The following is an 11,419-nucleotide window of genomic DNA, read 5'->3' on the forward strand; positions in this document are numbered from 1 at the left end:
GATAAAAAATATTCTTATAAAAAAATCCCAGAAAAAAATCCACTGTTTTACAGTATTACTGTGTATAGTTGTGCAAAGTGCAGGTTTTCTCTTCTTCCCTAGTACCCACAGAAGATCAGCAAAACTCGTTTACTCACTGACAACCTGTGTAAAGCTGGGTTTGCTTGTTTTAGCCATACTGTCATTTCGATTGGTCTGAACTGACAGAGGATGTAAGACCAGTGCCTATGACTCATGCACTGGAAATGGTTGAAAATTCTCTTTTTAATTGATTTGGGACCTCTCACTATGGAAACAGCTGGTTACTGCACTGTGAAACCCACGCTGATTAGAGGGCTTTCTCCTCTGGCCATCTGCATGGCTCTGTATTGTAATCCAGTAGAAGAGACAAGGTTTATTCTAACAATTTTTGAAGGCTCTAAAACTTTCTGTTGACTTCTTGCAGTTATCGATTGGTTCATAGCATCTGATTCTGATACCCTTAGCCTCAGAACTGTGCACACACTACTCACTTTGCAGTTACTTATGAAGAAAGATACTACACAGTCTAAATATTGAGAAGACAGAGGTCATCACAGACCATAGTGAAGACAGAGTATCTTCAGCTCACCTAAGGCAAATAACAAATAAGCATGTTCCTCGACATCTGCAGGAAACCATACTCAGATGGAAAACATTTGAGACTCGTTCAGAAAAGTGACATGGACAGCGAAACAAGCAAAAATTGAATTGCCCTCCTAATTAAGAATGTTTGTCTATCAGTTTAAGAATAGCTTATACATTCACCGTTATTGGCAAGAAAGGAAACTGGATGCACTTCTGGATACAGCCACTTACACAGACTGTAACAACTCTTTCTTACTAGTAGGAGATAGTGCTACTACACAGCTGTTGACAAAAATACTGCAAAACCAGAAATACTCACGGCAGCAAGAAAAGCCTATCAATTAGCTGTTTTACCAATTTGTGGGGAAAAAAGCACAAGTTCTTTATGTAAGCAGTATTTTCTTTTTTCAGAAACTGTCCTTGAGTGATATGCCAACTTTTTTTTAACATCTTATAAAAATAAAATTTTAAAAGTAGCCAGAGTTCACCATGCTAATTAGGGACCATGTGGTAATTTGTATTACAACAATATCTAGCATGGCCATCAACCTTTTCCATTGTTTCCATTTTCACCTTCCTGACCATATATTGTGATAAGCATTAAATATGCCAGTCTAGCAGAGAAACTTAAGTCCAATATCTTTTAAAACAAGCTCTTAGTCAGAAAAAGTGATTTATAAGTAGGAAAAGGAGAATTGAAGTAGTTGGCAGTTCTTTCCCCAAGATAGCAGAGAAGCACAAATATGCCTTACTGTTTCAGTGGGGCCTCAAAATCATCAATGGAAACTGACTTTGGATCCTTTTTATTAGAGGTTAAAATATGTATGTATAAATATTATTAATATCCTTCTGTTCTCCAAACAATAGACTAAAAAATACCTTTGCAGTGGAACAACTTTCCTTGCACCTTTTTTTTTTACATCCAGTTCTTTGTAAGAGAAAGAAAGAGGACTTACCAGTTTAATATCAATATTTGTGGCACTGGCATCCAAGGAATTTTCTATCAGCTCCTTCACCACGCTGACAACAGATGTAATCACCTGAGAACTTGAAAGGAGACAAATAGTCTCTGCCGACAGCTGTTTCATAGTGGAACAAGATTCAGAGAAGCTGCATAGAGAGGTAACAGAAAAAGAACATAAAAGGCACATTACAAATACACTAAATACATTACAAATTTCTAAGTAAGTGTTTCACAGCAATTTTCAAATGTAGGCAAAAAAGGACATTACAGCTGAAGAGTCAAAATTTCAAGATAAAATAGGACCCAGCTTCCTCTGCAGTCAATGGGAGTTTGACGTATGGAAGAAACAGAACACAGGTCTAGACTAGAAAACATTTATTTTAAATAAAGTTTTTCCTTAGAAGTGTAATCTAAGAATTCAGGGATATACTGAGCAAAACAATGTATCATTTCACATTTACGTAGTTATCTCCTCTAAACTATTACAACATGTGGATCTGATCGTGCAATTACAACAGAGGACAGGCTGGTAATGCAGAGTGCTACTCAGAAACATCTTCAAGCTAGAGTATTTACCCAGCATCAGGTCTAATTCCAGCATTGACCAAACAAAAAAAAAAAAAGAAAACTACAAAAAAAACCCCATAAGTTTTTATTCTTTTCTTAACTTGCTTTTTGTGTGGGACTTTTTGTTTTGGTTTCTTTGATTGGTTGGTTTGCTGTTGTTGGGGTATTTTTGTGGGGTTTTTTTTTGGGGGGGGGTTGTTTGGTGGTGGTGGTTTGGGGTTTTTTTCCAAATTCCTCACATAATTTTTCCCCCTACATTTAAAATTTATCAGCTCAGCACTGCTGTGTTGCATGTATAATTCTGAGTACACACAAATTCACGGAAGAAGTACAACCTGAGGGTAACTGTTTTGGAGTTGGGAAGGAAGTGAGGAGGAAGCACAGTGGTGCTGAGGCAGAAGTCATGTTCAATGGCAACGCAATCTACTGGCAATAATTAAAACCAAAAGAAAACCAAGAAACTTTTGAATTATTGCCTTTCTGATCTGACTTACTGTGTGCCCCTCAGGCACGTTAGTTTGTTTCTGCGTCTCTGTATCTTCCACGAGAAAACAAAGAAGCCTCATTATTATACGCCAATGGATTTCTTTTTTTTTATCACTGAAAACACTTACAAAGAGTTATAAAGTTCCTGCGGCATTATAGACACACTGTACCATGAAGAGAATGTAAGTGGATCTGCAAATTTTTGCATGCATTCCCATTTAAGTACCCAAGTACACACAACTAACCAAGCTCCAGAAAAAATCTCTGTCCATCCTTGTAGCCTGACACAAAGAACTCAACCCTAGTTTTTCACGCATATGAGAATGGGGGGAGAGAGAGCATTGCTAGACAGCTCTTTACACCTCAAGAACGGTTCAGACTCGGTTTCTTCTCTCCACAGCAGCACTCTTTTACTAGGTTGTTATGTAATGTTATTTACATTTAAAGGCAGACAGTCCCAGCAATCCTGGTTTCCCCATCGGTTCAGTCCGAGCTACCCGCTGGAGCACACACAGATCACACGCCCAGCACCCATCCCAGGGATATGAGCACGTGCAGAGGAATGGAACAAACCCAGATTTCCTCCTGACGCAGTCGGGACACGGTGCAGGACTGCAGCCAACACACCAGAGCACAACTACCCTCCAAGGTATTTGAGGCTGGTACAACAATTACAGGACACTTCTCTGCCTTGATATCCTTCTAAAGACTGCCACTATTTAAAGATGAAGCAAAAACATGGTTACTTGGAGGGGGAGGTACAGTGTTTTGAAGAAGCAGCAGCATTAAAACTTTCCTAAGAACAGAGGTTGCCCCTTGTTATTTCCATTCCAACAGGAACTGGGCATTCAGATGTTTTGGTAAAAAGCCCTGACAAATGAGTTTCAAACAAAACTGACAAACAAGAGGAGCAAGGGAAGAGGCGTGTTGTTGAAGCCAGATCCATGCCAATGGTGTACGCGCTCTCGGTGAGGCGGGCCTCCTCACACATCCTACCGGACTCCCGTGTCAAGTGCTTCGTGATTTACTCACAAGCGCCATACGGGAGTGGGATATTTTTATCAGAGGATACTAAGGCATGGGAGGGTCTTACAACAGATGCGCTGCAGGTCCCAAACACCAGTTCCCCATGAGGGGTGAGGGCCACAGGCGGTCTGGAAGGGCCCCGGCTCCTGGCAGGGCCTGCCCGGACCCAAGCGTGGCCAGGCCAGCCGCACTGGTGCTTCATACCGATGGAAACACACCCAAACCCTGACACTTTCAGCTAAAAAAAAACATATTCCAGCTCAAGCCACATTACTACTACAACTGGTCACCGACCAGATGTATTATAAGCCGTGCTCAGAGGGAAGGCACAGTGTTCCCTGTGTTTGAGCACCATCACTGATGCAATCTCTTCACCCCCTCTGCAGAGCCGGGCGCCTCAGCGAGGGGGGCTCTCTGGACGGCTGTAACCCCCTGCCATCAGGTAAACTGCGAACACCGCCGCCCCAGCCCCCCCGCCGGCCCCTCAGGGATCCCTGGCGCAGCCCCCGGCCGCGCTCCGGCAAACACCCACCCCAGGAGCCCCCGGCCCACCCGCAGCCGCTGCGGTAACACGGGGAGAGGAGCCGCTGGCGGAACCCGCAGGCGGTCACCCTGGGGCTCGCCCAAACCGCACCAACCGTCCGCACCTCCCTGTTCCGCTTTTCACGAAGAAAAGCCCGGGGCGCCGCGCCGCGCCAGGCCCCGGCTCGGGCCTAGGCCCCGGCCCCGGCCCCGCGGCGGCAGCAGTTCCCACCGCGGCGGCGCTTTGCCGGGGCGGGTGGGCAGCCGCCGGGGAGCCGCCCCGCTCCGCCTCCCGCCAGCCGCAGGGCCCCGGGCTGCGCTACCTGCGCCTCCGCGCCGCCCCCGCTCCCGCCGCCACCACCACCGCCGCTGCCGTGGGCGGTGCGGGCCGCCCGGCCCCTCCCCGCCGCTCCGCTCCCCGCCGCCGCAGCCCTGCCCACCGGGCGGCCGGCGGGCTCTACCCGCGGCCCGCGCTGCGCTGCTGCTGCTCGGCGGCCGCTGCGGCTCCGGGAAGGTGGGGCCGCGCCCGGCAGGCGGAGGGCGGGGGGCCGGGGGCCGGCGCAGGGGAGCAGGCCGCGGGGCGCCGGGCACGGCGCTGAGGCGAGCGGCGGGGCCCGGCTGGCCGGGTTCTGCGGGGGGCGGCGGGCGGTGTCCTGGCGGCGAGGGGGCTGCCCGCCGGGCCAGGCAGTAACGTGGGGGGAACCGGGGAGGGGGCGGTGGGCGATGCCGGGGTGTGTGCCTGCCTAGGTGCTCGCCCGCCAGCGGGGCTGCGTCCCAGGGGCAGAGCAGGCTGGCCTCGCCCTCCCCAGGTAAGGTGTGCCCTGCACACGCACCTTTTGAAACACTTTGCGACGAGTATGGATTAAAACCGGCGGGTTTGGTTTCAGCTTTGTGGCATCTATTTCTAGTCGGCAGCCTACTGTTCATATTGCAAAATATTTGGGTGTTAGAGTGCCTTGCAGCGCTGAGCAAGTATAAGAAACAAACTTCCTACCAAGAGCAAGCTGGTTTTGCTTGGTTAAACAGTGCTTTGGCAGGCTGGAGTTAAAAAGTCTCCGTCCCAGTCCCATAATGAACGTAAATATTCTCAGAGATCACGTGAGTATGAAGTATGCAAAGATATGTTCTTTTATAACCATCGTTACAAATTCTAGTACAACAGGACGAGAGTGTCACCTCCAGTAAGTTCCGTCTATCTCCTGAGGAACGCAGGGATGTGAAATCCTTCCGTGTCTCTCCGTGTATGTCTGTCACTTAACGCTTTTCAACCTATTCGCTAATTTCAGCCAGGTTTGAAAGATGGAAATTTCTGTCTGAAAACTGACAGACGGGGACAGGAGGGAAGCCCGAAATCTGCGCCCTGCCGCAAGCAAAGCAGGCATAGGGAAGTGGTTGACTCACCATCCCTGGAGGTATTTAAAAGATGGTGTGGATGTGGCACTTAGGGACAAGGTTTAGTGGTGGACCTGGTAGTGTTAGGTTAACGGTCAGACTCGATTGTAAAGGTCTTTTCCGACCTAAATGATTCAATGATTCTGTTCTGTGATTCTATAATTTAGTCCTTGTTCGTTCTTTCTAGTGGTAGGTGGCTGGGCAGTTGGTATATGCAGAATTCTTTACTAGCCATTACGTGAGCCAGAAACAGGAGGAAAATTGTCTGATATGGGAAGTGGTAAAGAACTGTGGATACTGTTGTGGTTGGAGAGAAGGATTTAGAGGACAAAAGTTACAAAGCTTGGTTTCCTACAAGTTTGCAACTTCAGCTTCTAACAGCATAGCTTGATGGTTTGTGTTTTCAAATGTCCCTTCCGTAGCAAGCTTGTAGGTTTCAATTATTTGGGCTTTTTTTAAACAAACAGTTCCCCACAGCCACCGTGTACTGACTTCTCTGTAAGCCATGCTTTGACGATCTTGAGGTATGTCTTGGCTAATGCAGTGTGTTCCTTCCAGACCTGCTTACTTACAACAGGCTTTTCCCAAATTAAAAAATTGAATGTGTTAAGTAGTTCCCTGTAACAGTACTCTCAGTCTTCAAACAGATCTGTTTTATAGGGTAAAAATGAACGTAGGAGTTGCCCACAGCGAGGTAAATCCAAACACGCGGGTGATGAACAGTCGTGGAATGTGGCTGACCTATGCGCTGGGAGTCGGCATGCTGCACATTGTCTTGCTCAGCATTCCTTTCTTTAGTGTCTCTGTTGCCTGGACTTTAACAAATGTCATTCACAACCTGGTAAGTACCCTCTCTCGTAACAAAATTTTAGAAGTTTTTCATACTTGTTAATTTTAGTAGCAGGAGAAAAGAAAAATAGCCAGGCTGTATGGATAATGAAATCCAGCTAGTAAAAATACCATCTCTGCTTGGCCTATCCACAAATGAGTTTGCTGTTTACATGATCACTATGGGTTTAAATACAAGAGATGTGAAATACTCCTTACATAGTTTATCTATTCTTCTAAAAGGCACTTAATTAAGCAAACGTAAAATCATGATGCAAACAGGCTTTTACAATGCTTTGTATATTATTAGAGAGCTGCGTTGAATCCATAAAATACCTTACATTTTTAGTTCTCGGATATTATCTGCTAATGTTTCTACATAGATCTGTTAGTATCCCAAAATGTTTAATTTCAGCACTTTGCCTGTGTATTTGGACAGAGACATTTGTGTTATTTTTCTTCTCACTTTGATTTCTGGTCAAGCTAGATAGATTTTAGCTCAGAATTACTTCAGCATACAACTTTGTCACTAGACATGACATACGAAAGATCTTACTTGAAAGCAGTGAGAACGACTGGACTACCTTGACCCAAGCCCTGAAACCATTTGTCACTGAGTGGGTTGTGATTTGCACGGTAACTTCTGTATGCAAAAGGATTTGGAAGCTGAAGACCTTTACAATCTTTCTTCCTCCACTCCCCAGGATACTATAATTTTGGTGTAATCATTTAAAGTAATGCAAGTATGTATATTGGTCCTGCCAAGCTTAAAGACGAGAGGGCCGTAATCCAGCAGTTTACCTCATACTTGAGGTTTGCTACCTCAGCTTTCTAAGACTAAGAGCAAAGGAGTCGTAACAAAAAGATAGCTTCTTCCTTATTTAGGAAAATGATAGTTCACTTTAAAGGCTGAGGCTGGATAGTGTTGTCTTGAATCCTGTAAAAATTTTTGTTTTGTTTAAGCTTTTTAATTTTGTAGATAGATTTAAAACTAATAGGGGGATTATAAGCGTCATTAGAGCATTTTGTAGGTTATCTTTGACAGCATCAGACATGCCTGACTTCAGAAGATGTTGGCAGAGACAAGTATTACTAAATATTTCCCAAATGCCTTACCAAATTCATTGCAAGCAGCTATAATGACAACAGGGATGAGAGCATGCACTGGCAACTAGTTTTCTACTCAAACACTAGAAGATGAGTATAAACTGCTCTTTTGGGTATTTTAGCATTTAAATGGTACTTTTTTGGAAACAAATGCTTGAATGGTTAGACAAACAAAAAAAGTCTTGGATTTCCACTAATGGAAAACTCTTAGCTGACCTTGAAAGCATTTTTGGTGGTCCTTTCTGCAGATCACAGTGTGAAATAGAATATGTAGGAAACATTGGATCTGTCCCAAAAGTGCCTTTTTGGTTAAGTTATTAAAACTGAAATGATGCAAACATCACAAATCAAAGAACTAGGCAAGCAAATTCATTCTCTTAGGTTAATAGGCCTCTGGTTAGGGGGATATTCCAAGAAGAAGTGGAAGAAGAGATAAAGGGACTTGCGGAAATTTCACCTCTTTTACAAGAATTCGGAAGAAATGTGATTTTTCTATTTAAAGCTTTCTATAACAATTTCTGTATGTGCATGAGAGAGAGCCTGAAAGAAAGAAAAGGATGTCTTTGATATTTTATGATAGAGACACTTGCTTGGTGTTGGCGTGCTCTTTGATAGAAAACAAATGTTTATTAAAACTGGAAGAGGGCAGACTGCCCTATGTGAAATCAGTGGGTCCAAATTTATCTTTTGGAACAGACCAGACATGGCATGCTCCCATCAAACAGAAAAAATCACAGATAAAGTCCAGTGTGGTTAAGGAGGAGCAGTGAAGAGATGGACTGATGGTATTCAACAGATTGCTGATCGTCAGCTTCTGAGTATATGAAGCTGGTGGGGAGCTGAGAAAGCTTTCAGAAGTTCTTGTAATATTGCCAGGATCCGTAGACAGATTTTTGCTTTGCTCAGACTCTATCTCATAACTCAATTAACACTGTGTTAGGAAAGTGGTAATACAAATCTGCAGCCCTAAACTTGTTACAGCGCTTGATAAAATTCTGTTGATTTCACACATTTTTGCCACGTAATGTAGAAGACAAGGCAGTGGCCTGATGTCACATAGACTTTGGCTTTAATTCTGACTGTGCCACTGACAGCACAATCCCAGGCAAATCACTTCTTGTCTCTTCTTTCCTCTTTGATACTTTGTCATTACAGGCTAGCAGCAATTCTGGGTGAGAATTCATTTACTCCCTCTTTACAATGCATTGAAAAATGTGACAATTATAAAAAAAAGTACAGCTAAAAGTACCACTGTATTCACTTTTTATTTTCCCCAGGGAATGTATGTGTTTTTGCATGCAGTAAAGGGAACTCCTTTTGAAACACCTGATCAGGGGAAAGCTAGGCTACTAACACACTGGGAACAACTGGATTATGGAGTACAATTTACGTCTTCAAGAAAATTCTTCACAATCTCTCCTATAATTCTGTGAGTTTGAAACTGTATTTTGGATTGAGTGAGTCATAAACCCATTATTTCAAAAGCTGCAACAAAACGGGTTGTAATTTACATTCTGAAAGTATTTTGTCTCTTTTTTTTTGCTTGTTTGGTCTTACATCACAGAGGTAGGGAGTACATATTTACAGGCTATATAATCAACAGTCTTCCCTCCTGCAGCTTTTGACACTGGTTCACATGCTGAAGTCAAAGTTCGTAAACAGTTATTAATGGGGCAGGTTTTAAAGATTAGAAATGTTGTGAACTGTTAACTCTTGAAGTTCTTCAAGAGACTGGGAAGTCATAAATATTGACAAGCTACACTAATTGCCTTGCGGTCGTGGCAGCATTTATTAAACAATTGCAGCTTGTGAGTTAGGAGGGGCGTGGCAGTCCTTACTGAAGGGGGTCCAGGATTTTGCGTGTCACTTGCTTTGCACAGATTGCCTTCTCTTTACACTAGTTATGCAAATAGATGAGAAATTCTACACCACCTGTCTCTGTTGACAAAAGTATGGTTGTGTAACTAAAGGAAATCAGATATGCATTTAATAGCCAGCTCTGGAAAGTCTTTCTGTTCTTCCCTAAGGAAGTGTCCACTTGCATGGTGGGGGGAGGGAGGATCCTGCATCGTGTTCAGAAAGTTGGTGCGCAGAGGATAGAAACTGAAAAAATACATATAATGCTCAAAAACAGTCCTCTGTCTTCAAAGATACCTTCTTGCTTTCCAGTGAGAATTTTGGATTCGTAACATTTGGCTACAGTTCTCTTTGTGCGCTAATATTGCATAAGTAGTTGAAAAAACATCTCCGTTTTGCTGGGGAAAAAACCCCAAACCAACAATGCAATAGCCTCATTTCTGTGACTGGTGTTTGCAAAGAACAGGATGAAATTATCGGCTCAAAGTGTAAAGAAGTTTGTAGTGAATTGGATTTTCTGAGGCACGTTTCCTTATTTTGCAGCTGAACAGGTTGTGGACTAGCTTAAAAGAAAAATGGGCTGGAAACATCTGTCAGATGGGAAGCACTTTAAAATCGCGCCAGTCACAGATGTGCTCAGCATAAATGATTTTTGCACAGAAAAATTCAAATGCTTAGTCACTGAGCTTGCTAGGATAGCAGAACTGCAAGTATTTTGGTAACAGATCTTACACTGTTTAGAACCTGTATCATAATTCAGGCTTGTAGCTGCAGAAGTCAGAGAATCCAACCTGAGGGGCGGGGAGGAGTGCTGGAGGAGAATACTAGCTGTGAGTTGCTTTTTAGCACGTTGAGAAGTACTGGAAGAAGAGAATTGGTCCATGATTTTGCTGTAGATGTTCTAGAACCTCAGGTGAGATATTTAATACAGGAATAGATGGGTTGTTAACCAGTAAAATATCACTGATGACTAAAGCACTTTTTTCAGCTATGCTTTCTTTGTTTCTTTTTTAGACAAGGGTGTCATCAGCTCAGCTTGCTCCCTTTTTGCCTTGCAGGTACTTTCTGGCAAGTTTCTACACAAAGTATGATCCAACACACTTTATCCTCAACACAACCTCTCTTCTGACCGTGCTTATCCCCAAGCTGCCACAGTTGCATGGCGTTCGAATCTTTGGCATCAATAAATATTGAGCAGAAGGTCTGGCACAGAGCACCCCTGATGTGGCTACTGCTGCTCCCCAGGAGAAGGAAGAGAGTAGTCTGCTGTGCCGTGTATCTAATCGTATTCAATGAGAGATGCTTTTACACCTGAGATACAGCTCCTGCTTCCTGCAGCATTGTCTGGGATGGAAGCTGGGTTTATAAGAAGATGCCTTCAAATACTTAAATGTGAATTGGAAACCTCTAGAAGAAAGATTTCCATGAACAACTGGGCAGGCCCAGCTCTAAAGTGTAATCCCCACGAAGACTGTGTCTGTGCCTGGCTGACGCAAGTGACTTGCAAGGCAGGTGCAAACAGCTGAGATGGAGAGCAGCGTTTCACAAATACCCAGTCAACAGTAACGCAAACAATAACTTTACGTATAAATCCAGGATCCTGGATGCCAAGGGCTGGCGAGGCCGCCGTCTTAGATTAAGTAGCTAGTTTCTGCTGTATGGATTGTAGGTGGTTGTGCTTGTTATTGCATTGTAAAAGTTTGTCTCACGGTAAATACTGTGACAGGTAGCATAAACTGAAGGTATGCTTCATGCCTTACCTGTTCTTGTGATTTATTATTTTTTTTTTTATTTTGTCACAAAGACCGAAGAAAGTCCTTAACTGCCAGCTCAGGGGATTTCTACATCAACTTGATAGCTCAGTTTATGTACGCTTTTACAAGTCGCTGCTGTTGTGTTTATTTCATTTTGCTTACCAGGATACTGACTTTTCTGTATGTAGATGTGACATTCTGAAGAACTGAGATTTCTTTTAAGGTGTGGATTTTTGACTGTTTCCTCTGATACTTGACCGATGGGTTGTTTTTCAGTAGTTAAGAGTCTTGTAATGGTGGGGGAAAGGGT

At 43.8% G+C, this 11,419-nt stretch overlaps 2 protein-coding genes across 9 annotated transcripts in view; one reads left to right on the top strand and one right to left on the bottom strand.

Annotated features, from left to right (window-relative positions):
- PMS1 (PMS1 homolog 1, mismatch repair system component) overlaps nucleotides 1-4,612 on the bottom strand; it is a 47,486-nt gene extending 42,874 nt beyond the window's left edge. The window contains exons 1-2 of one of the 4 annotated variants that reach the window (XM_056350461.1): nucleotides 4,495-4,612; nucleotides 1,563-1,716 (exon numbers count right to left, since the gene is read on the bottom strand). In XM_056350461.1, coding sequence (XP_056206436.1) covers nucleotides 1,563-1,694 — 132 coding nt within the window. In that variant the 5' untranslated portion in view covers nucleotides 1,695-1,716; nucleotides 4,495-4,612. Of the gene's footprint in view, nucleotides 1-1,562; nucleotides 1,717-3,196; nucleotides 3,413-4,296; nucleotides 4,426-4,494 lie in introns of those variants that run through there. The other 3 variants (XM_056350459.1, XM_056350458.1, XM_056350457.1) reach the window with 3 other exon arrangements.
- On the top strand, nucleotides 4,551-11,150 carry ORMDL1 (ORMDL sphingolipid biosynthesis regulator 1). Of its 5 annotated transcripts, XM_056350473.1 has the most exons (5): nucleotides 4,564-4,685; nucleotides 5,458-5,583; nucleotides 6,224-6,404; nucleotides 8,776-8,927; nucleotides 10,414-11,150. In XM_056350473.1, the coding sequence occupies exons 3-5, from the start codon at nucleotides 6,231-6,233 to the stop codon at nucleotides 10,547-10,549; spliced, it is 462 nt and encodes a 153-aa protein (XP_056206448.1). In that variant the 5' UTR covers nucleotides 4,564-4,685; nucleotides 5,458-5,583; nucleotides 6,224-6,230; the 3' UTR covers nucleotides 10,550-11,150. The 5 variants fall into 5 exon arrangements, with proteins under 5 accessions (XP_056206451.1, XP_056206448.1, XP_056206450.1 ...); XM_056350476.1 differs by lacking the exon at nucleotides 5,458-5,583 and having other exon boundaries at nucleotides 4,551-4,685; XM_056350475.1 differs by lacking the exon at nucleotides 4,564-4,685 and having other exon boundaries at nucleotides 4,727-5,583; nucleotides 10,370-11,150.
- The last annotated feature ends 269 nt before the right edge of the window (nucleotides 11,151-11,419 follow it).

This window comes from Falco biarmicus, chromosome 8, assembly GCF_023638135.1.
Source record: "Falco biarmicus isolate bFalBia1 chromosome 8, bFalBia1.pri, whole genome shotgun sequence".
Lineage (NCBI taxonomy): Eukaryota > Metazoa > Chordata > Aves > Falconiformes > Falconidae > Falco > Falco biarmicus.